Source organism: Stigmatopora nigra, chromosome 19 (assembly GCF_051989575.1).
Source record: "Stigmatopora nigra isolate UIUO_SnigA chromosome 19, RoL_Snig_1.1, whole genome shotgun sequence".
Lineage (NCBI taxonomy): Eukaryota > Metazoa > Chordata > Actinopteri > Syngnathiformes > Syngnathidae > Stigmatopora > Stigmatopora nigra.
In genome coordinates, this window is record NC_135526.1 from 7,043,610 (window position 1) to 7,070,072 (window position 26,463).

General features: G+C 38.1%; 2 protein-coding genes across 10 annotated transcripts in view; one reads left to right on the forward strand and one right to left on the reverse strand.

Moving 5' to 3' along the window:
• The window catches only part of cadm2a (cell adhesion molecule 2a), a 120,051-nt gene extending 99,114 nt beyond the window's left edge, over window positions 1–20,937 (forward strand). For 4 of the 9 annotated variants that reach the window (XM_077741446.1, XM_077741449.1, XM_077741447.1 and 1 more), the window contains 3 exons: window positions 2,204–2,317; window positions 14,594–14,716; window positions 15,487–20,937. In XM_077741446.1, the coding sequence (XP_077597572.1) occupies window positions 2,204–2,317; window positions 14,594–14,716; window positions 15,487–15,605 (356 nt within the window). In that variant the 3' untranslated portion in view covers window positions 15,606–20,937. Of the gene's footprint in view, window positions 1–2,203; window positions 2,822–3,398; window positions 3,835–11,169; window positions 11,636–14,593; window positions 14,717–15,486 lie in introns of those variants that run through there. The other 5 variants (XM_077741448.1, XM_077741451.1, XM_077741454.1 and 2 more) reach the window with 5 other exon arrangements.
• Window positions 17,417–26,463, reverse strand: part of ltn1 (listerin E3 ubiquitin protein ligase 1) — a 28,211-nt gene continuing 19,164 nt past the window's right edge. The window contains exon 33 of the mRNA XM_077741445.1: window positions 17,417–17,797. The gene's annotated coding sequence lies outside the window, so the exon portion shown is untranslated. The remainder of the gene's footprint in view (window positions 17,798–26,463) is intronic.

Genomic DNA, 26,463 nt, shown 5'->3' on the forward strand with positions numbered 1-26,463 from the left:
ATCTGCAGCACAGTGAGTGATTAGTGGTAGCATCGCTCAACAGAGCCTCAGGTGGCACTAATACCACCAGCGTCTTTCTTTAAATAAACCCGCGTCCTAGATCCTCATCATGCATGCACATCATAAGGGAGGAGTGAGGGTGTGTATATGTGGAATTTAGTGCTGTGTTGTCAGTAATATCACCACGGAGAATAAGTCATTCTCACCAATGCCAGGGGAAGTGGAGGATGAAGTGAATCAGTGTCAGGGAAAACCGATAGCTCCCGTTCTCCCTTTCCCGTGTCTTCCGGACCATTTGTCTCTTGGTATTAAGTCTCTTTTCCTTTTCGCTTTAGGGCAAGTATGCCATAAATACTGCTTTATTCTACTCGCGTCAGGTGCAGTGTTTTAATTTCGCAATGAGCAGAATATGGAATGTTCTTTGGTCAAGAAATAGCAGAAAATCATGTTGTCCTATGCGGGTAGTTCCAAAGTAATAAGATAGCAAGGCTATTCAAAGATAGATTGGCATACATTTTTCATTATGTTGCTCCTACAGGTTGCTGCACGGACTGCAGAGATATTTATGATTGTAAATATGTTTTATTTCAAGGTGTAAGGGTATTTTTTAAGGATTTTTGGGCCACTGGATTATCTCATTTGTATTTTCTTGGATAAATTATCAACTAAATGCTCTTCTGGTAAAACATTTGTTCCCCTTAAAATTCATTAAACTAAACAAAAACATTAATTTAGCAGCATGACTAAGGCCGTCAGTTTTTGCAAATGTCAAATATAAAACAATTTGTTTATTTTCTTCTCAGGCATCAATTCAAGAGAGACCACCTTGTCTAACCTACTCGTAAATGACTGACACCAAGTATTGATCCATATTTCGAGGGAGATTTAATTGGGGGGCCTTGGTATGTTACTGCATGTCGGCATTTTTTTTTAAAGCCTTGCAGTCCTTTAAAATTTTGTGGAAAATACCAGCATAGAAAAAAAAAGATTAATGAAAGTGAGCCATTTAAAGTGACCAATTCAAATGCCACAGAGAAAGGCAATTGTACCTCAGGTGGGTTAAAGAGTCCAATGGAGATTCATTACTTGTTCTTTGAAAATGGCACCTGCTTTGTTCCCCGCATTCATTAGTGATTAGCGCACTTTTTAGCCGTTTACAATTGCTGTCATAAGTCTTGGAAAATACCTTTTTAATGGTTCCTATGCACCACAGAGACATTTTCACTCAAAGACACGTAGTTTGAGCCGTTGTGCAATTCTCGCTGAGGCTGAAAAGTCACGAAGACACCCAGGCCTTTCAGCACAGCCAATTAAAAGAAAACCTCCACAGTGCCATAAAATCCAGAGCGACACAAACAAGGTGGTGGTGTAGCCTCATTAATTTTCTCAAACAATGCTTCCCTGTCAATCCTTTTGTAACGATAATATGTTACCACTTAAATACTTCAATGGTTGTTTTTAGCTTAAACCAATACTTTTTATTTGTTTTGCTTTAGAATTATTTCTATTCACAAATAGTGTCGAAGCAATTATTTTAACATCTTTAAGGGTTTGGTTGTGAGGTTAATTACAACCTAGCTGTAACAGTATTTCTTTGTTTTTTTTCTTTTTTATTTCACTGCTTGATTTTGTTTCTTTGCCTTCACGTTGAACTTTTTTTTTATTTCATATGGTTGCTATAGAAACATCCTGGCTGTTCTATGTTGTTAAACAAAGCGTCACAGAAACCACTGGGTACTTCATTTGCGGATATATGAAATTAACCCTCCAGGCTAAGATAATATCAGAGATAAATGTGTCCAGCACAAACAGACAGCATGTCGTTGGCGCTTCATATGCAGAGAAGCATCCGATTTATCGTGTTGTCAAAACAAGGACGCATTGAAGATGATCATTTAGAGGAAATCAAGCAAAAGGGTTTTCACTAGAAACGGTTTCATCTGATAAAAACACATGAGGATCCCCAGCAACATTTTACATAATTATTGTTTGTATCTAAAGAAAAATATTCTAAATGTTTCCGTTTTCCATCATGCTTTTGTGTTAATGATTGTTTTTAACAATCATTATTTTGCTTTAACATCATGCTTTGCTATAAACTAGCCGTATCTAATTACTACTCATCATTACTACACCATTTTCAGTCCATTTTTTTTGCTGTTGCATTATCGTTATTCATGTGTTTGTCTATCCCCTCTACCAGAAGAACCCACCACCCTGCCTCCATCTACCACACTCCCCTTCCATCCCACCTCCCCAGACTCCACCGCTCTAGTAGGCACCCACGCTACAGACTCCACAGTCACTGGATACAGAGGTACAGTACCATGCGCTTTTGTCCCAACTACACGGCTCGTTGCATTATATCTCGCTTATTTGAGCATTATTACGGCTCTATGTGGTCGCTTCATTTCTCACAACTCCATCAATATCAAAAAGACATGCTTTTTTTTCATTTAAAATGTTCCTCTAGGTATTCAGTCTTTTTTTTTCACTTTGAGTCTCGCTGTTTAAAATCCAATACCCCCTTGACATTCCTATGACTTCAGTAGTCATGTGCCTGGAAAGCTCAAAGAAGTAAATGTCATGTCCAACTGCAAATGTCTGCCCCCAAGAGATGACTCACCGTGACTTCTAATGCTGTGTTCAGTCCAGGAACTCTTCTCACGTAAAAAAAGATCTCAAACTTTTTAGGAAGTGCCATTAACATACTCACTCGTATTATTAACTTGAAATAATGGTGTTATGAAGAATGGGTTGTCATCTATAATGAGGATTTCAACATTATAGAGAGGATTACTAAATGCTGATGTCGCCACCATTTTGAAGTGTCTGTCATTTCTACAAAAAGTTGATGACATGCAGGCTAATTTAAATTGATTCTAACATTATTATCCATTGGAGTGTGGACGATAAAACATCCATTATGGGGTGCACATGCGTTATATAAAGTTCAAATTTCACAAATTGTTGCTATGCCAAAAATGGACAGACTAAACAAAGCTCATCAGTAATTGATACTTAAGAATGCAGTTGCTTTTGTGGATTTGCTAAGATTAAAGGCAGTATAATTCCCCAAAGAAGAGCAAAATGATGCCGGCAAGAGGGCTATTTCAGCGCCGTACTTCAACTTTTGTAGCCCATACATCGTCTCAACAGCATTAACCTGCTTCCAATGCGATAACACTGTATATTCCGGTCAATACTTGGTATGAAATCGTTTTATAAATCTTATGCGAAGGGGCATGAGTCCTGAATCCTATTGGTAATGGTATTTTTTTCTTATACACCTTGGCCACCTCTTGCAATACAGTGAAAAGGTCATGCTCATGCATCTGTAGGTTTCCTTAATCCTCCACAAGGCTAACAGCATCATATTTAAGTGAACTATGTTCTAGCCCTCCATTGTATGAAGAGCTCTTCCAAGATTGCAGTCCAAAAAGGCTGTTCGCGTCTATCATGGTGACTACCAAAGAGCCCAGTGAAGCCAGAAAGATGTTATCACCGGATGAGAACTACTTCCCCACTCTCTGGATATTGTCTGTGATACTAGGAACAATTGAAGGACTTTTCTTGAACCCTTCTACGTAATTGAGGGGGAGTTGGCATGGCCTTGCTCATATTTTAAGTTCAGGTCAACGGGGTTGGAGTAATAAGGCACGAGTTGTGCAAGATATTTCTAGCGATTGGAAACTTTGCAATTATTGGCTTTGTCATCAGTCTGGTGTTAAAAAAAACACTTAGGAAGAGAAAAGTGGTCCTCGGCCCATCTTTCACTAGAACCACCACTTGGGGGATATGTTCAAGTTTAAATTAACTAAGTGCAAATCCCTTTGTAATAATACAAGGTCTGCATAGATAAATGAAGTCACGTTTAACTAAAGAGTACTTTTGGTATTAGAAGATAGATCAAGTAAATCAATCAAGATGAATATTAAGATAGCTTTGTGGGTGGTTGTACATGGAAGGGGATTGTCCTGATATACTTTGAGACAGATTGTAGAAAGATTAATGGTCAGATAGATGGGAAGACAAAGCAAGAGAGTCATGGACACAGTGTAAAGTTTACCGGATGGGATACAAATGAAGTCATACAAGAATAAGAAAACTATTGTGGTCCATGCATTGTTTAGAAGGACAGATGGACAAACCTCACAAGTTATTGTGAGACTGATAAACAAACATGATTGGAATAGTGAACGGACGGACCAACAGATGGTCAGAATAGCCAATCAAATAGAAAAGAAGGATGTAGAGTATGGCTGGACACGGAAAGATGGACGAACAGATGCCATAAAGCAAAATATGGAATATTTTCATGCTACATGAAGGAATAAATTTATTTTTCCAAGAAAGAGTGGCAAAAATAATGAATTAGCATTTATTTTTGAATTACTGTTTGCTTAGTGATTCCCTTTTCGCACCTCCATACCATAATGCTGACACGGCGTCATATTTAATATGGTAACGGGAAGCGTCGCGTTTGATTGACATATCAATTTAAAACTTAAATGCTGTGTTAAGCAAAATGCAGATGAGCTCGCTGACCCCACATAGTCCTCAAAGATGAAATAACCATTTGTGTGAGATCATCTCTAAAGCTTTTCTTTCCGATTCCCCTTTTTTTCCCCCCTTCTAAAACAGTTTTTTTCCCAGTTTCATTTTCCTCCACTATACACTACGATCTCTCTAAAGGCTTCCGCACAATGTTAAATATTCCACATCAGCTTGTGATGTCTATTTGTGTTCTGCTGACACACAAGAGGAGCAGAGCTTCTCCGAGTATCGTGAGGGAATCTCGATATCAGACTCCTTCAATGCGTCCCCAGTCGCGGAATGCTACGCTATCTGCTTTCATGTGTCTTCTTGATTTATTACTCGCTCTTTTCACGGGCTCTAGATGAAAGCAAACGTGCATGGAGCTCCTACAGCCCCATGACGTTTTGTCTTTTTAATAAAGTTGTGCCGAACTGAAGACGTCCATGTTGTAGCTGGTAAAGCAGAATATTAGCATATAACACAGCTGATTATCTCTTTCATCTGATCCTCTGCTCACTTTTCAATACCTTGCAACTATTTATCCTCGACCTGCAGCGCTACTAATGGTGGACGGGGCTATTTCTTCACTATAAAGCATTTCTGGGAGAACAAATAATTGACATGGTTTACTTTATCTAAAAGATGAGATTATTGAACTTTCTCGTGCATGTTGGTTTCATGTTTAATTTATGAAGAGCTACTTTGCGAATAACGGTCCCTAGGTTGGAGTTACTTCTTAGAAAATGTTCTTGCGAAGTGAAATCTTGCCAATACAAGTCATCTAATCTCACAGCAAGAGGTCTGTAAAAACTGAACAGATGCCACTATGAAAGTATCGCTGCCTTTGCACGGCTGAAAAGTGCCAAATATAACTGCAGTTTTTGGTGAAACAAACAACGATTTTGCAATAATGCTGACATGGAATGTTAAATGTAGGATGTGGAGATGTTCTGCAAAGGTTTTAGTGATCTTTAACACAAAAGTGGGAGTCTTTTAATGAAAGATAGCATTTGATCTTTCTTGTTAGTGTTAAAAGTGTGTTTTTCAGTTTATCCCATTCAAATAGAAGTTGTGATACTGCCTGACCTTTATGCTCAGCCAAGTGTATGGCTTCAAATAGATATAATAGACACAGAATGTATCGTGTAACATTTTTGTAACACTAACTTGGCATCAAGCGTTAGAGAAGAAAAAATATGAACTATTCAAACTCATCCATTCCTCATAAAAATGTTCAATTGTTCAAGTAACCTGACATGCACATTTTATAAATATGGGAGTAATAAGAAGTAACTCTACAAACAATAACAATCTGCAAATTTCATCCGATAAGACCTGAAATAAAATTCAATTATGCAGCTCTAGTATTCACAAATAACACCATGTGGTTCTTATTGGAAATATGTGTAACACATGTAGTTTAGTATTAGTGGTCTGTGCTTTGGAGTCTTTGTGAATAGTGACAATCATTCAAGCTTGCAAGAATATTAGCCAATAAATATTTGATACAGCAGATCCGATGGTTCTAATAAATACTCTAATTAGCTCCATTTTGCCTTGTGATAGTTGTTCACCTCTGGGGTGCAGCTGGAGCAAAGATAAAGATCCCTAATCTGTGGTATATGACTGTAGTCTGACGCCTGAAGTTAGCCTGTGATTCACTGTATTGATTAAGCGCTAGAGCGTGCTCCCGGTCACTCTTAATGGCAATCATATGTCTTTCCCCAAGCACCAAAGGTCTGTGCAATGTCATCAGAGGGCACATAAACACATTCTCGCCTGCATTGCCGCTCGCCTTTTCTGCTGTGTTCTTCTTTGCGGCTTTGCCAATTAGGCGTGACCTTGCCCAGTTGAAATTAGTAATCACGCACAACCAGCTTTTCTTTTGGAATATTTACTGTTCAGTCCTCACCATCAGTATTCCTTTGACCAACCCGGTTTGCGTGATATCAGTGCTAAGAATGGGCGCTGTCTCGGAAAGGACAGCAATTATTCATGGGCCGTGCCTCTGCCAGTGGAGGAGCAGAAAATAATGAAATAAAACACATCCACCGTCTTGCACTCTTAAAGTTATCTTCTCTTACTTAGTACCCGAGAGGAAGAAAGAATAAAAGAAGAAAAATTGTACCAAGAGCTTTGACACAAACAATGGTTTTACTAAGATGTGAGACATGCAGTGAAATTGTCCGAACGTGATACTTGAAATTGATAGGTTATGTTACATCAGGGTCTCTTTCCATAACATTATTTCCCCCTTTTTAGGTATTTGGTTCACTACAGGCTAACTCGATAAGCAGAGACACACTTGCATCCATTGTTTATAGACCTGACATGTTCAGGGTTGAAGGCTTTTCCTTATTTAATTCAGTCCTTGTGTAAAGGTTGTGAAATTAAGCTTCAATAACCTTTTGTCCCTTTTCGAGTGAATATACATTCCAAGACATGCCTTTGATATTGATCTTGATTTTACCTAGAAAAGTCTACGTTATAGAAAGACTGATGCGACAGTGGTGCCTTGAAATACAAGTTTTTTATGCTTTGTTTTGCATCTAAAAGTGCTGTCTTTTTCATGCTTCCCATCAATCAAGTGTATAGTTCATGAACTCTGGTGTTCACATATGATTGTTACTATACTGTTAATGAGGAAGCTCATTTGGCTTCAAATCTGTTCATCAGTTGCTTGTCTATTGCTCCTATTGAGTCAGTGTTTTTTAATAACCAAACTAGTCTGCATCGTAAATCAAGATTTTGCCACCTTTTGTCCATGATTATTTATTTTGGTTGTATTTTTATGTTTACTGCAGGCTTCACTTAGAGTATGATTCCTATATCATTTTGTATTCCAAAATTGTTTTGTTTTATGAAGCTCCCCGGGTAGTTGAACTATTACTTTCCTATGGTGCATGGATTGTTGTTTTCATTTAAAGATTGAAATGTAGCAGAAAATTGGCAAATATTTTTCTCTGTGGGTTGTGAATGTGTTGTTCAGATGAAGAGTCAAAGGTGAGCGGATCAATAATGGGCTGCTTCAGTGTGGCGAGGCAATCTCTATCTAAAGCTGGGTGTGTTTCGGGATGCAATGTGGATTGTCTGAAGACTGTGAACATGCTGTGATTTAATTACCAACATTCCTTTTGGGCTCTATTCCTGGAGGGTTTGTACCGTCTGCATTTAAAGACATCAGATCTCTTTCCCTACTATGAAATATTCATAATGTTAGCTCTTGATTGTTGAATCTACCTTGCAAAAGAGGCTGATGTTAATATAGGTTAAAAAGTTGTGGAAATACTGCCAAGTCCAAATTTGGTTGATATTGAATGTACACTGATGTAGTTTTCATTTTTATTTTCAGTAAATATTTGAATTGGAGGAAAGCCAGTCACACTAAACAACGCAAGTGGCAGTAAATTGGTAGTTTTTTTGTGTTTTTGAGTATCTAAATAATAATTGTCGACCCCCACCGTGTTCAAATTCAAATTTTTTGTTCTCGCCCGTTATTAAATCAAGACAGAACACAGACTTTTCCCTAACTTTGAACATGAAGGACAAAAAGTCCACTCTGCAGGTACTCGTGTTCAAAGCGTGTTCTGCTTTAGACGGGAGAGAAACCTGTTGTGAAAACTCAATATGTGAAAGGACAATTTTCATTCCTTGGAGGGATTTCTAACAGCTTTATTCCATTGCTATCGATCTAACGTTAGCACAGGGTTAAGACGTGTGATGAGCAGAAATAACATTTTCTCTGGCGACCGCTGCTTTGGTGGCTGACTTGTGTTTAAAGTAGAAGGGTTATGTTGCAGTCGATGCATCCTCGGGGGGTTCAAAAGGAGTTAAATATTGAATAGAGACAACAATCTTCCGTCCATTTCCTCCCACGCATAACAGCGATTGGCACACGACCGATTCAAACACAATGCAAAAGGCTTTGCGCTTATTGCTGAGCCAGCTTATTGATGAGCTGTCACATTAACTGGCTTTGGAGAAAGAAATATAGCAACAATTTGGGAGTCAGTGTAGAATAGGGAGAGTGAAAAATCAGTAGCTCTCAAGTCGCAGGCGATGAATTACATCTAATAACCCCTCTTGAAGCTCTGCTTTTTATTTGTTGATGAAACTTTATTTAACACACGTCTCCAAAGGAAACTCTAGCTTGACGTTGGTCCTCTGTGGGTTTTTTCCATTTAAATCGGTTAATGCTAACATCCCTCTCACGTGGTGTTAACAGAAGTTGCAGGAGAAGTAGCGGCGATAACATTCCGATCAAATTAGCACAGGTGTCGCTTTCATCTTATTCCACTGTCGCTTCTTCTCAGTGTTTTGCAGAGGTCATCGACTACACGGAACGCAAAGCCATCGTGATAGATTGATTCTCGCATTGGGTTTAATGAATTCATATGATTAATTGTCTTACTCTGATTATAACTTCATTTTCATTGTGAGAGCAGGACAGGAGGGAGGAAGTCTAGCTGCTTAAATATTCAAGAGAGTGTCCACGACCATGTGAGGGGCTTTATTGAATGATTAGCAGAAGTAATTTGTTTTCAGAATCTAATTAATCCTCTCAGAGCTGCCTAGCAATAATCTGCAAGGACACGGGCGGGGAACATGTTTTTTTTTAAAAACACATCCGTGGCGTTTTGACTTTCTCTTACGTTGCGTTTCTTTAAACGTGTCACGCTCTCATTTTTCTTTATTCTCCCCCTGCAGGCAGTATAAAATAAAGAGAAATAATACCAAAAATGTAGTCCACGTTCTAGTCGCATACCTTTGCGCATATAAAATATGATGTAGTGATGGTAACTCATTGAAAGCCACTGCATTGGACCTTTTTGTATTGTTTTTCTGTGTAGGCAAAATAATGATTTAAACAATTATTTGCATGAGATGATGCATGGGAGAAGTCTACCACGTTTTAAAATTGGTACCTGCTTATGTTAAGAAAAAGTAGACATTTTCATCTCATATTTTTCGGTGATTTCTCTGACAGTGCAGGTGTGCTGCATGTGATATCGCAAATCTACAATTTAACGTTGTTTCTATTGCTTCTTGTATGGCTTTTATTGTTTCACATTAAGACTCAAGGACAAAAAAATCTCTGGAAGCCTTTGTCTAAGGTGTCTATTAGGCCTCGGAGATGATGCATTTGATGCTTTGAGCTTGATCTGTTAAGCCTCGCGAGATGAATGTTGGCACAAAGGACAATTCTGTTTGGTAAATGACTGCACTGGAGTTTTTTTTGTAAGATAAAGACGGCGGATGTGCAACAGACAAACTTTGATAACGACTGATTCCCATTTTGAATGTAATCCTGTGAGGTGACTTTCAAACCAAACATCCGCTCAACTGTGAGGCCCTGATATAGATAAAAACATGTGAAATTGTGCAAAAATGTCTTTTATCTTGTCACTTTACGGTCATGTGAAAAATGTCTATTTTGTTATTTGCTTCCATTATTAGACTCTGTGAGAGGTGTATTTATCGAACCTTATCGCTGGCTGGGATATTTGACACATCTATTTAGATTGTGCAGGTGTCGTGTCTATCGTGTCAAACGATGACATTGCATTACATAAATCCCCTTTGGTGCTCTTCCAAACTGCAGTATTTCCATTTTTATGATCATTTTAAGATTTCTACTTTGCACTTTTACTATTTACACTGTATATATTACTTCGATTTTATGGTACATTCATGTGATGACAGTACAAAGTGTTCCTTCATTCATTCTTTTAATCATAACTTTGAACATTGTCTATTTGCTTAGCTACAGTGCTTGTGAAGCTGGAGCTAAACGTAATGAAGTTCATTTCTTGGTTGTTAATGGCAACTTGGGAATGGCTAAGGCGAGGCTGTAATTTGTTTCCTCAAGGTTTTTGTAGTCAGAGAACCATTTGCTGTTCTGGCCATACTCATGTTTTTGCTTTTTTTTCTGTGCAGCATATCCTTACTTTTTTCAAAGGGTCACAATAGCAAGCCCCTAAAAGCGATTGCATGTGTGATTCCCATCAGATGAGGATTTAGCTGGTGGCTTGAAAAGAAATGCTTTCGGTGGAGTCAGTGACTCACACAAGCTGTAAACGTCTTTGATTTATTCAACACGACCGGGTGACAAGGAGAGCTCCATAAATATTGAAGGAGGAGTGTGCTCTGCTATGAAATCGCACAGAGAAGGTATCTGCCCTTGTTAAAAGATCATGCGATTTAGAGCCATGGAGCTCCAGAAGCTTCCGTTCTTTCTTTATTCTTTCATGTTTTTCTATTGCAAAAATTCTCCTTTCTTTCTCTCAATCGGCACATAGTAGAAGTAAAAAGTACTAGTCATCATAGTGGAGGTCATTAACTTAGGCGAAATGTCCTAACAATCTACATTGTGCTTAAACGTAAGTAACTTGGTCAACTTATCGAACCCACATTGGGACATTTTAGGCGTTGACAGGTGTAAATGATGATCTAAAAGTGATTGTTCTTTTTTTTTTTATATACAAGACACCAAGAATTGTGTTTTGTATGATGGCAAAATGTTTATTTCTATGTGCAATAATATTTTCCAAATGAATTCAGTAAAAGCATTCCTATACATCAAGTAGCAGGCCATGGTGACATGTTTATGTCTGTGTTGCCCACTCATAGGTGTGCATGTCCTAAAAGTCCTCACAGTCCTACCACAATAAGGCAGAGACGCACAGCCTTGGGGGGGACATTGCTCCCCGCTTTGCTTGACTGACCATGCAGAACTTCAGAATAGTGAAACCCTGTTAAGTGCCTGAGTGTGGGGAGGGTGTCATTGTGGGCGTTTGTTTGTCCGCTGGGAGGCGGTGGAGTGTGAAGGCCTGGTCATTCACACCATGCGGGCTTATGGAGCGCATGTGAGCCAGCTGTTCAGTTGAGCCACATGGGAAAAGAATATAAGAAAAGAGTCAGATGACAGCTAGATTTGAGAATATTGTATATGGATGTTCATAATGCATTAGCCATAGTGAAGAGAATATCAAGTGAGTTGGTATTTAATGAAATATGGAATAATTATGCTGTTGTTGTTTTTTAAGAAAAAACATTCACTAGACTAAGTTGTTTTTTAAGAAAAAAAAGCTTTACTATACTATGTTGTTTTTTAAGAAAAAAAGCTTTACTATACTATATTGTTTTTTTTTAAGAAAAAACTATGTAAACTATGTCAATTTTATGAATAAAGGCATTAGTCTACTATATTGTTTTTTTTAAAGAAAAAAGCCTTACCATGGGAGAGACAAAAGAACAAATACTACTCCTAAATCATGTAGAGTGCTAGCCCAGTGGATAAGTCATCAGTCTTCTACCTCTTTGGTCTTGGGTTCAAATCCAAGTGCAAGCAAAGATTTTCCCAATATTATTCAGTTAAAAGAATAAGTTCTGATGCCTAAGTGTCGAAGTGTTTGCAAAAATTTTCACAATATTATTCAGTTACATGAATGAGATTAAAGTACAAGTACTACTGCTTTCTCTCACAGAGTGGTGGCCCAGTGGATAAGTCATCAGTCTTCCACCTCTTTGGTCTTGGGTCCAAATCCAAGTGCAAGCAAAGATTTTCCCAATATTATTCAGTTAAAAGAATAAGTTCTAATGCCTAAGTGTCTAAGTGTTTGCAAAAATTTTCACAATAGTATTCAGTTACATGAATAAGATTAAAGTACAAGTACTACTGCTTTCTCTCACTGGATGGTGGCCCAGTGGGTAAGTCATCAGTCTTCCACACCTGTGGACCTTGGTTCAAATCCAAGTGCAAGCCAAGATTTTCCCAATATTATTCAGTTAAAAGAATAAGTATTAATGTCTAAGTGTCTAACTAAATAATTCTTCAGCGGTGGATGAAGCATTTTGTCAAAAAAATGACTAAGTGTTTCACCCAATTTCCTTGGATAAAACGTTTCAACACCTATGTATAAGTGGGGCACGAGTTGGTGTAGTGGGTTGCACACTCGCCTTTGCACGGAGAGAACGTGAGTTCGCTTCCCGGTGTCGGCGGTTCACTGACCAAGCAAGCGGTCGAGGGTCGGCCGAAGGCCGACCCGAGAACGCCTTTCGCACAGACAGGTCCCTCCAACATTCTTCCGAACTGCCGAAGGCAGTTCGGAATTTAACCTTTTGCTGAAAAGTATGACTAAGTGTTTAATATAAATTAAAAAGTTTTTTCTTTTTTTTTTCCCTTCTTCTTATTCCATTGACCAATTCTTCTTCCCAGGTATTTTCAGCCAAACGACGGCAGCGGGAATCGATCCCAGGTCTCCCACACGGGAGTCCTGTGATCTAACCTCTGCGCCAACCAAGTGACTACACTTTTCTTTGTAATCATTTCAGTGTCTTTCCAAGAAGTCCACAGAAACAACTAAGTGAAAAAGTGTCTCGACCGGGAATCGAACCCAGGTCTCCCAGGCGGGAGTCCTGTGATCTAACCTCTGTGCCAACCAAGTGACTACACTTTTCTTTGTAATCATTTCAGTGTCTTTCCAAGAAGTCCACAGAAACAACTAAGTGAAAAAGTGTCTCGACCGGGAATCGAACCCAGGTCTCCCAGACAGGAGTCCTGTGATCTAACCTCTGCGCCAACCAAGTGACTACACTTTTCTTTGTAATCATTTGAGTTTCTTGAGAGGAAGTCCAAAGAAACAACTAAGTGAAAAAGTGTCTCGACTGGGAATCGAACCCAGGTCCCCCAGACAGGAGTCCTGTGATCTAACCTCTGCGCCAACCAAGTGACTACACTTTTCTTTGTAATCATTTGAGTTTCTTGAGAGGAAGTCCAAAGAAACAACTAAGTGAAAAAGTGTCTTGACCGGGAATCGAACCCAGGTCTCCCAGACAGGAGTCCTGTGAACTAACCTCTGCGCCAACCAAGTGACCACGGTTTCTTTTGTAATCATTTGAGTTTCTTTAGAAGAAGTCCACAGAAACAACTAAGTGAAAAAGTGTCTTGACCGGGAATCAAACCCAGGTCTCCCAGACGAGAGACAGGTGAGTTAACCACTACGCCACCAAGTCCCCACAGTTTCCTTTGTAATCATTTGAGTTTCTTTAGAAGAAGTCCACAGAAACAACTAAGTGAAAAAGTGTCCCAACCGGGAATCAAACCTAGGTCTCCCAGACGGGAGTCCAGTGAACTAACCGCTGCACCACCAAGGAGCCACACTTTCCTTTGTAATCATTTGAGTGTCTTGACAAGAAGTACACAGAAACAATTAAGGGAAAGAAAAATATGTCCCAGCCGGGATTTGAACCCAGGTCTCCCCGACGAGAGTCCGGCAACCAAACCTCTGCACCACCAAGTGGCTACTCTTTCTTTCATAATCACTTGAGTGTCTTGACAATAAGTACACAGAAACATCTAAGTGGAAAAAGTGTCCCACAGGGATTTGTACCCAGGTCTCCCCGACGAGAGTCCGGCAACCAAACCTCTGCACCACCAAGTGGCTACACTTTCCTTTGCAATCATTTGAGTGTCTTGACAAGAAGTACACAGAAACAACCAAGTGGAAAAAGTGTCCCAACCGGGATTTGAACCCAGGTCTCCCCGACAAGAGTCCTTTGTGTGACGTATTAGGAGCAATACATTGACACCTTTTTTCCAGCTCCATTTTTATCCCCCAATGTGATATGGCAAACTTCATGATAATGATCCTCCTGTCAATCCTCAGTGCTGTTTTTACATCTCTGTACAGCTCACAACAATTCTGCTCCTTTTTGGAATTTTCCGAATAATGATTTATTTACTGTACCTTTCCAACTGACAGTCTGATTTTAACATTTTGTCGACTTCTGTGACTCCATGGGAGGTTTCTGAATTATTCAGATAGCCTTTTTTTCTGACTGCCTACCTCATTGTCTTGCCGGCCGAATGTCTCTCTCTCTTTCTTTTTTTTTCTCATCCCATTGCTGAGGGTTTTATTATTCCCTCTGAGATTTTGAAGGCACACCTCAGAAGCATCATTAGAACAAGCAAAACCTGGAAAAGAGAATGCCTTCATTCCTTGTTGCAGTGTTTGCTTTTTCTCTTTACTGACATTTGTGTTTTCATCCTCAGATCCCAATGCTCTGGCCCATCATGGCACAGACCACGCTTTGATTGGGGGAGTGGTGGCTGTGGTGGTCTTTGTCACCTTGTGTCTAATCATCGTTCTGGGAAGATACCTGGCCAGGCATAAAGGTAAAACCGCAGCGGACTTGGCTCACGGTGACCTCCCTATGTCCCGTTAGACGTTCCCAGTGCTCATATGATCCCCAGGTGGCAAATGAATGATAGGCAGTGGCTGCTGTGAAGGACGGACAAAGAAAAATAGGCGACATGGAATTGATATAGGTTGGAATCCCTTAAGGCAAGTGAGACTGAAGCAATCCTTTTGGTCAAAAAAATGACAGTGTGCTGAAAAGACCATTGGATGGATGAGGTTTAATTATTCAGACTTTTCACTCCGTATATTGTAAATCATTCCGATCACGTTAAACCCCATTGGTTGAACTCAAGGTAATATAAGAACCAAACATTTGTTTTGGTCACCCATGATTGTCATCAAATTAGTGGTGAGATTTACTCCACTTAAAGAATACAAGGGTTAAGAAGGGTTAAGTAAGCAGATGGCTTAGCCATGTTTGTTTTAAATACTGTATGTGTCTATTATATGTAGTCAATAGGTTAGGAAATGGGACTTGAATTGGAGAATTTGAGATCAGTGGCTTGTGCAATGAATGTCTTGTCATATCACTTAAAATGTCAAGCTACCCATTTGTAGTCACGTGCATTGTTTGTTGTTCTGACACAGTAGCCCGTTGTATTTCACAAGCTTTCTTCTATTGCAACATATTCCCAATGAATAATGCAGTGTCACTTTGAGCCGTTTTCCACCTGCGGCTTCAGATGTTGGGCAAGCCAACTCAACGCATTTCCCAGTTTCATGTTGTTGTTTTTTTCCATTTCAGGAACGTATTTGACAAACGAAGCCAAAGGAGCGGATGACGCACCCGACGCGGACACGGCCATCATCAACGCCGAGGGTAACCATGCACACGCCGAAGAAAAGAAGGAATACTTCATCTAGACTTCGGAGGGCACTCCCATTGCCATCAGTCCTTCAATGTCCCCCGCCTGTAACCAGTCTGCCAGAGAGGATCCCAAAGTCCTTCTCTTTTTGACTCCATTTTCATCTTTCCTAATCGTTCAGCCTCCATTTTTCGCAGGCATCGCTGTGGAAGTTCACTCGTATTTTTGCCCCTCAATCCTGTAAATCTGTAAATCTCCCGTGACTGCTAAAGTCTTACACCTCCCCCATTCAGACACCTGAAGACAGCACCACGAGCTCTCCCACTCCCTTCTGCTTGCACACTCCCGCTCATATAAACACATTCAAACACATATCTCACATCAACACGGTGCCTAAAAAGACAGACGCCATTGAACTTGTGTCAATGCCTTCATGTATCAGTCGGTAGCAATGTAAATGCTTTTCTAGATGGTCACCTGAACAGGCCATCATTCCATTGCTTAGCTCACATCATTGTGTCTTTTCTTCTTTTTGATTATTATTATTGTTTCAGTGATATGTGCTATTCCGCGCCTTATACACTCGCACTTACATTTCTTAGACGATCCTTCTGTTTTTAAATAGACCTGTAATTAAAATGTTGAACCATGTAAGATAAGAAGAAAGCTTTGTGTGACACTCGTGTAGCAAGGTTGCTCATCAATGTGTATAGTATTTAGTGTGAGGGTGTAATGTGCTCCTGTTCAGAATTGAGAATAAACACCAAAAATATAACTATTAATGCTAGAGGAGATGAAGAGAATAGGACAGCATTTTCTAATTCTGCTATACCAACAGACTTTTTGTGTATATTCCGGTAGTCGTTGGCTTCTTTCCTTTTCCTCACAATAGCTTCTGGACAACTAGCTGTAAGAATTGTATATTTCTAAGCCAAACTCAATGGAAAATTTGCACTAAACAGATACGTTTGGTTTTGCTAAAATTATAGTTGCTAGTCAAAATATCGGATCTTATGTCCTCTGGCAGCATACTACCCTGAAAACCGGTACTTAGTTCAACAAGTAAGACTTCCACTTACAATGCGAGAGGTTGTGAATCGAATCCCACGTTCTTCAACTTGTCAATTGACGGCTGAAAAGGAAATGTAGAGGGCAATTCCGTGACTTAGTACAGTGGTGGGTGGGAACTTAGCTCAACAAGTAAAGCATCCACTTACCATGCAAGAGGAAGATAACCAGACCAAGTCATGCATCCTCCAACTTGTCATCTTATAGCTGAAACAGAAATGTAATGAGCTTTAGTTTAACAGGTACGCGATATACATTGAAAATTTCATTTGAAAATTTACTGGGTCTGCTTACCATGCAACAGTTGGTTGGATTGATTCCCACGTCCTTCAACTTGTCACCTTAGAGCTGAAACAGAAATGTAGAGAGCCATTTTGTAGCAGATTAAGGAGGTGGGTGGAATTTTTGCTCAAATGGTGAAGAGTCCACTTACCATGAGAGGGGTAGTCGGATCAATCCTTGCCTTCGCCATGTTCTCACTTAAAAATAATGAGTAGTAACTATTCAGGCCGCACGGAACCCTTTATGCCATGAACCCAACTAGTACATGTGAGCCGCTACTTTGAGTAGCACTTATAATTTTCACGAAACCAAACTTTGACCTGTTTAGTGCTGATCTTTCATTAAGTTTGGCCCGCAAATACCTGGTCTCCTGAAATGTTTGACACCATTGCATAGATCAATAATTTTGAGAAATGGGGGTCAAATATTTTGGAACACCCTGTTGTTTTAGTATTTTTTTTCTGCAGTATTGGGGGGAAAAGCACACAATTTGGAAATGTGTCAAAAACAGTGCATTAGTTACATTTTGTACAGGGATTTATTGGTAAATACATTTTATTTCTGTGATTCCATTTTGATGTGCACTTCAACTAGCAGGTGCATAGTGGAATTCTTTGGTGGGAAAGGTGAAAGGATCAAGAAAAAAAATTGCATTTCACTTACATGTGTCACTGCACAATACCAAGTCCACCATATGTGCATGGAGCGCACATATGCACGGTGACAATCACATGAAATATTGACATTTAAATCCCCTTCAGGGATACAGTACCGTAGAAAGATGCCCCAAAATATTCATGATTCCATTATGTTGCTTTGCGTAACAAAATCCAACAATTCTCTGGGTGTCATTGATGTGGAGCTCACTCAGTCAAGATACGGTATTTTCCAAACCAAGTTCTGAAAAACAAAAGCACAAAATGGAGTCAGCATGTTTCATCGCAAACAACACATTTGCCTTTGGGGTGGTTGTTTTTTTTTCCCCCAAGGTGACAATGGGACAAATCTTTGTTTCCAATTTGTGAAAACAGAGTGAAAACAAACAAACAAAAAATGATATTTTTCTTTTGAAGGGATTCTAACTCCTTGGTGTGTAATGTCTGCTCAAACGTGTTTGATTGTGAAAATTGCTATTGAATTCCAGCTCTTCTGTAATCTTTTTGTATATTAGCATCTTTGAACCAGTGTTGTGTTCATTTCCATTGAAATCTTCATTGCATATAATTTCGTCAATTTCTACAAATTTCTCCTGGCACATGCCATGTAAATAATGTAAGAAACTAAAAAGTGTTTAAAAACACATCGGCAAGTTTTTGTTGGCCTCCTTTCCTATTTAAATTACTTGAAGGAATATTTAAGAGAATAGAAAGGATGTTTAAAAACATGACTCCATAAAGAAAGTGTTTGTTGTTGTTTATAAGGGCCTTTTATCTAATTGAATGTTTCGGAATTAATGCTTCGTTAATCTAGGAGTGTAAGGATTAATTGACGGAAAAAAATTAGCGAAATAATCCTACATTTTTGCCTGCCAGCATGTTCGAAACTGAATTTGTCACGTCGTCTATTGTGTGAAAGACATGAGGCGAGCAGTATATTAATCGAGCAAGATGGAGGCAATTGTTACCAAGGGCAATGGAACAGTTGGCCCAGCTGTCTCCAATTTAGTGACCAATTTCCAGCATTATGCAAATACAGTCCGTAAGTAATGTCTTTGTCACCGAATGAACTCAAACGCCGCTGCGCCATCTCCTTGAGTGGGACATAACACTCACTTACATACTCAGTCACGCAGGCAGCTGTTTGTGTTAGACTTGGCTGATTTAAGAAAAAAAAATCTGGTTCAGTTCTATTTTTCAGTGGTGTGAAGTTTCACGTTTTTAGCGGAAATAACGGCTTGATTTTGCAAGATTTTACGTTGGTCATCTTAAACGTGCCGGGTGGGGGGGGGGGGGACTGTTATTGTTGTAAAAGATGGTTTGCAGGATATTACAAACAAGTATCGTGAAAGACTAAGCAAAATAATGCAATAAAGATCAATTGAACAGAAGTCACGTCAGATGTTGAAATCATACGAAAAATCAATTATGCTGGTTTTTTGTTCATTAAGTTATTTTGTCAGTCAACCATTTTACATGATTTACGGTGAGAACAGAAAAAAAAATTCATGTTAAGTCAATGGAAGGTTTTACAAGCCTGGCTCAATATGATTCACCAATATTGGAGATGACTAATAAATATTACGACGTTGCTATGACACTACTCGTCCCCTTATGGCTTATTCACAAGCCAGTGCATTTTCAAAAGATCTTTTACAGGTCAATTTCAACACACTGTGGCTTTCCAGTGAACTTGTGTTGGCCAAGAAAAGGGCCACGTTGTGGGTCAAAAGAGCTACAAATCTATTTTCTCTGTCGGTCTATTCATCAACACGATATCACCCACGTATGCATCCTTTGTTGCCTGTAATGATTTGGAAGACAGAAGCGCATGAAGTGAGTCACAACTTGGGAAGCATTCAATAAATCTGCTTTTATCTTTGCCCGTCACTGCTGAGGCATTTTAATTTAAACGTGTCAAGTTCTACTTTCAAATTGGTATACACGTGGCGTTGCTATCGTGTACTTGCGAACTACCCACAATGCATTCGCACTATCATTACTGTCTTTTTAACATGATGCGTGGAGATGAAGTTTTGTACATTTTTTGTTTTGCCCTGAAATAGCATTTTGCCAATATAAATGGTCAAAAAAGGCATTGATAACAAAGAAACGTGTTGTTTTATAAAACATAATACTTGCCGAATGTGTTTAAAGAAATGTTTTTCAAACCTTTGTAAATTTTCACTCATTCAAGATAGATGACATGATTTGTTGCTAGATTTTAAAAAAAAAATAATGAAGGCAGTTACGCTGTTATGTTATGTATATATATATATGCAGGTGTCCAATCCTGAAATGTGCACTTGAATTGACATCGAGTACGTCACACTTTTGAGTTGTGCTTTTATTTTTTTTTTACATTTGAATAATGGTTTCTGACATGCATATGGTGACCTTTATTTTGGCTTTTTTTTTGCTAAGTTGTCACTTTTATCAACTGACTCCCTCTGAATGTTGACTTGAAGTGCAGATGTATCACATCTGGGTCAGTATTTGTTTTATTTTATTTTTTTAATGATGCTTTAAAAAGTCTTGCCCATCCATAACCTAATACATCAATTCCATGAGTCATCACTGGCCTTCTTTTACTGACCTGGGTTCAAAACTGTACAATGAGTCACTCATTGGCTGAGATCACTAATTTTTCTTATTTCTTGCTTTTCTTGCAAAGATACTGTCGTTGTATGTAACTCTGGCACATAAATGAAATTTAAATCATGTACATAAACGTCCACATTTGTTCAACTCTGCCATCTCATACAGTACATTGTGTAATACTTTTGGATTGTATTTTTATTTTATTATATATTTCAATTACTTAATTGACTTTAATGTCATGGTACTGGAAAATCATGGCCTTATGATCACAAAACATGGAGTATCTATTTTTTTTAATACTTCATTAGTGGTTGAACTCTCATTCCAATTGTTTGTTTTGCATCTCAGGAATATACTTCTATTTTAGAGATACACTATGTTTATTTTGTTGCTCATTTTAAAATTAGGAGAAATATCTTACTTAATATTAGTGATATTGACCCAAGACAAACAAGCTAAATATAACCAAATTTGAACTTTCTTCACTATGTTGTTTAAATACCAACTGTTGGTAAGTGCACATCGTGATGTCATTGAGTGTGTAGTTGTGCTGCAAACACAAAAGGTCAGAATTCCCGCTACCGATATGTTAGTGCAGCTTCTTGGTGAAACCACAAGTTTTATGATGATTAAATATTATATCGAGCAGTCATGATGGCGTACGCAGCGCTATGACCCATGTGTGTTTTTTCCCATTGTTTGTGGGGATTGATTTATTTAATTTAGAGGTTCCTTCTCATGTATCAAATTGAATTGTTGAATAAATAGTTGCCAAAACATCTACTTTTGTGTCTCTATGTGTCTGTTGGGCTTTGTTTGGACAGATTTAAAAGAATAAAGATAGAGCCTAGTGATATTTAAAAAAAGTAAAAGATATTTTCTTCTGTATGTTGGCTTATTATTTAGTTGGACTAATAAATATAATGTTCAGCTTCAGTTTTAACACCTAAATCCTCCAGCTGTGTTCTGTACCCCCGTGTCTCAGAGCGGAGCAAAACGACCGAAAAAACAGAATTAGTGTCAGTAAATCCATGCTGACCTTTTTGTTCAATTGGCTGGTAAATCACTTGAGCTCCATTAAGGAGAAACATTAACCTTGTGAGGCAATTGGATGACATGGAACAAACCGTAACTATGTCAACAACCTCCAACTACTGCAATTAATTTGAAAGAATAATAATAACAGCTTGAATCCTTTCTCTCTCTAAAAAAAAAAAAGATAATATATCCGGCTTCTCTTTATGAAAGCAAAACTTCTTTTCACGTGTCTGTTATACTCTGTGGACTCCATTTTGAAGCCATCTAATATAATTGTGCTTGATTCTGTTCATAATATACAAGTGTTATGACTCAAAACTCTATTCTGCTTGTACATCTTGTGAAGTGAGCCATTTGCCAATTATCAAGAAGGGGGGAAAAAAAGAAAAACTGCATCTGGGTGCACTAAATTCCAACTTCTAGTCCAAGAGAACCCCGGTTTGGGCCGAAGTTTTCTCGTTTTTAGAAATCACACTTCAGTTTTCCTGGTAATATAATCAACCAAGCAGTGGTTCATAACTCAAACCCTGAAATTCAAGGAACCATGCTAATCAACATCTAATTTTGAACAGCAATCAAAATGAAAAAGCATGAAACATTATTGGCCAAGAAGCGTCTACTAACAATGATGATTATCAGAATAATCACTTAGTGGTACTAATCACTGTGGTTAATTGTAAAGAGCTCACTCATTTCAGGTAACTAGGATTTTTATTTCATCGAAACTAATTTACTCCCTCGGCTGAGTTCCAAAGGTTTATTCACCCTTAAACCTCACATATATGCATTTAAATAAATTAGCTTGAGTTCATCGGAGGAGAAAATGCTGGCTGTTATCAACATTAAGTAGCAAGAAAAAGTGCAAAACACCAAAAGTTGGCTTGTTCTACTATTGGATTCAGATCCAAAGAGGGAATAGAAACAATAAGCAAGGGAAGGTTTTGTTTGATGCATTCAGTTTTGCTCCGGAATTATGTAAAAATGTGCTGGCCAAAGTAGTACATGACAACACTGCTGGACAGATAACAACCAGATCCAATGATGACGAAATAAGTCTGATAATCAGTCATCTCAGGCATCATCAAAGCTAAGGTCTTGGCGCAAATTAATTAACAAAACATTCACAATTAAGATGATGTAGCACTTTACTTGTGTGGCTTTGAGAGAGAAATAATGGAGCGTGGGTGAGGTGCACGAGCAAGCATATCTCATTAAGTGTCACTCTCAGCATGGAACGGGCTCAAACCTGCCCAGTGCTGTCAAGTCTTCATGCTGTGAGGGAAGAAGGCGTGGGCGCTCCCTATGCTAATATCTTCTTCTCCTATACTATCCAGCTTGAATTTTTCCCCTAATGCAGAGTGTTTGGATCAAAAAATACTGTTTATCTTACTTAGAGTTTATCAGGTCACAATAGATGACAACAAATCATATTCCCAGTACATGAGTAGTAATAAATTGTTGTCTTTTTCCTCTACTTTAGACAAAACAATTTTATTAACATCCATCAAATATGCTTTTCTACAGTGATGTGACAATGTACTTGCACTTTATATTATCCTCATGTTAAAGATTGGTGCATAAACAACTCAACCTTGATTTCCACACCTCAGAACAGTCATTTTTGTCCAGATGGAAGATTCACTCAAACTGCATTGTAAACTCCTGGCAAGTCGGAAATTCCTCATTACTAATTAGAAATCATTGCATTTAATAAATGGTATATTTCAAGGTGTTAAAATTCCAGCTATCACTTATCACTGTCACGGAACGCAGCTTTGCCCTCTTCATCAGAAATCTCTCCATGTATGCTTTGACACTGTTATGTAGCCTCACGGTCATCCCTTTTTCTTATCTTCATCTTCTATAAAGTGTCCTCAGAGTGTTCATATTTCCAGACTTTGACCACAGTGATATAAGTAGACTTTGAAGTGTGCCATTATTCTACTACACACACACACACACACACACACAACAAAGATCTGATGGGGATGCCACCTAAACACTCTTTAATGCCAACAAGCTTCCCTTTGATGGAATTTTCTCTGCTTGATATCAACAGCACAGTAAGCATCTGGTGACCAGGAATTTTGTCAAGTTAGGGTCAATACCAGATTCTTTCTCCTCTTTGTTTAAACTATTTCAGGCAATGGAAAAATCTTGATGATTTCAACCAATACTGCAGCTCAAATATGCTTACCAATTTTGTTTCTGAAGAAATGCATACTACATAGCTTTTTAAGCAAAATAATTCAAGAAATTGTTTTAAATATTTATCTATCATTACATCAATCAGTTTAAAAAATAATAATAATAATTCAACATATTAAATGATGACTATCATCCAGTTCGGAAATCTATTAGTGTCAATGGAAACTAATTTTTCAAAATCTAATAGACCACTAAGTGACAAGCTTTAAAACCAATATTTAACAAGCAAGTGGAGCAAAAGAGCAAATATTTCTCCTTGAAAAAAAGTTTAATAACAAGAAATAAATCAGTATCTAATGTCAAAAGGTGGAGGAGAGCTGTTTGAAATTATCCGATCACTCAATAAAGTCCTTCTTTAAGTGGCAGTGCCCCTGAAAATATTGAATTTTTATGCTATTCTATGCCTGAGCAGAAAACAAGTCATTCTCAGTGCAGAGTTCATACAAAAATGATGTATCTGCATGTCCTTCCAAATGCTTGCTCATTTAAAAACGACAGTGACTCTCATGATGTGAGCTTTATGGACCATCACAAAGCATCGGAGGCAGCTTTTGGGTCAAAGCCACGGTTGGAGAGATTTTTCTAATTTACAGCTAATGTGGCGCTAATGTGAGATAGAAAAGGTCTCTATGCAGTTCATAGTCAGACCTATTTGAGGGGACAGCTCATTAAAAGTGAGGGGTTTAATCACGCTAATTAACAAAAATCACATTCTACCGGCTGTCGGTGTGAAGTTTAGCTTTAGCCACATCGTTATTCTGAATTTTAGATGGTACTTTTGGAGAGAAAAAAAAAACATGCGCAAATCAACAAGGACTACTTTTCGTAGACTGCTATTCCAATTAACTGTTTATCTATTTTGTCAGTGGGGTCATCAAACATGAAGAATCTAACCTACTGACAAATTAAAGTGACTAAATAAAAGTATATAATAAATCATATCAAATGACAGTGTATGAAAATCCATGCAGAAATTGTGAAATGTTAATAATCTCTCATCATTAATATTCAACTTTTTCTGAATTAACAATGTACTGTTGATTTATTTTTTGCTATTTGCATTTAAATGTTCAACATTTTTGGTAAAAAGGAAGTGATTTCCATCTTTTTAAGGGGCTTAAAGAAGTTTAGTCACTTTTTTAAATAAATATAATTAACAATGTACTTTTGAGTTGTTGAATGCTATTTGCATTTAAACTTTCAACATTTTAGGGGGAAAATGAAGTGATCTACATCTTTTTAAGGGGCTTAAAGACATTTAATGTCACTTTTTTTAATAAATATAATTCATGAAGTACAGACAGAAACTATTATTACTATAAAAGAAAAGACTGGACTAAATGCTGACTTCTTATTCAAGAGACCAGCCAATTAAGGAGCCAGTCAGCAGTGGTAGTATGTGAACCCTGTTGCCATGGTGTTCTCTAAAAAAATTACTGTAATGATCTGTATTGTCAGGTTGCACAGAAAAGCTCAAGGATGATGTTCAATTTCTTTGATCAACACATGACCGCAAATATAATATATGGTTAGTAAACACAATGGTTTATGAAATATAACAATCAAAACAAGTGTGCTAATTTACCACAACACAGCAAAGTCAGATATATGGGACCTCTAACGGGGGCATGACATTCCTGCGAAAAAATACTCATGCGTGCAGTAGTCATTGTAAATAACGAGGAGCAGAAACCGGTGACATTTAAGAAAAAAAAAAAATATATATATATATCCTCCAATCAAATAGTTTTTTGTATACAGCCAGATTAGTTGAAAATTGACTTTTTTCAGCCCCTAAGAAGAGCATAAAAAGACCATGAAACCTCTAACGTGGTCAGGAAAAAGACATCCTACTTCCCTCATGTATTGTTGCAGCCAGACACTGCTGGGTAATTCACCATTATTTGGTGAATCGAGCAGTCGGGCGTAGATTTCCCTGGCTGGAAATCAAGCTCCAGACAGAAAGACATTCAGAAACGACAAAATCTTCTAGGCAACACTATAGCAAATTGTCTCTTTGCAAGCACAAACGAATGCAATGTTGCTAACCTGATTATTAAACAGCCCTTTTTCTTTAGCCAGTGAGTAATTAATATACAGTTGCGATGAGTCTACAGTAAAGATGAGTCATGGCCATGATGGGGTAGTAATACAATTTCAGATAGCTTCCTTCAACTGACAAACGATGTGAAGGCAGAGCCAGAGGGCACGGAGGTAATTGTTCACGCTGAATAATGTGAACATTAACGAGTTTGGCAAAACCTCACTGAAGGAGTGTGTTGCATGGAAGAAGTTACGGTCACCTCTCACTTTGCTTGAACCTTTTGAGGGCGTATGGTTGAATTTATATGTCGCCTAATTTATGACTTAAGGCTTTTTTTTTCTCCCAGAAAAGAGTGACTGCACCATTAAGGAAAGAGAAACTGCCTGAGGGCGGGGTGACAGAGTTCAAGGCATACAGGTAATTTATTTTTGATAGGACGCTTGAAATATGGCCAATTAATGATTGGTTGGATTTTAACAGGTAAATTATTGAGGGTGGGGGAAAAAAAATTCTAAATGTTTGGACATCAATGGCCTATTTATCAAAATATTTGGATGAATTGTAAGAGCACTTGGTTGGATAAACAATAATATTGTCATTCAAAAGACAATCCATCATTAATTGAATTAACAGTGTTGATAATTGTGAGGAGTCTCCTCCATAGCTTTACCCATATTCAGATTGTCAATAAAATTATTATAGATACTATTATTTTAATAGATTCTCTAAGTTCAACTGCCATCGTCAAATGCATCGAAAATGATCATTGAATGCCGTATATCCCAGTCCAAATAGGACGTATAGTGGCAATGTTACATGCATATTGTCGTGGGTACAATTACAGATCACATATTATAAATGGGTTGTTTTAGGATGAATGTCTATAAAGGAGAAATAGCTGGAGGTACTGCAAAATATTTTAAAATTTTCCCAAGTCATTTAAATAATCATTAAATCCATCTCTTACAAGGTAATATCAAAATCTTGTTAACAGTAAATGTGTTAGTTCAGAGAAATAT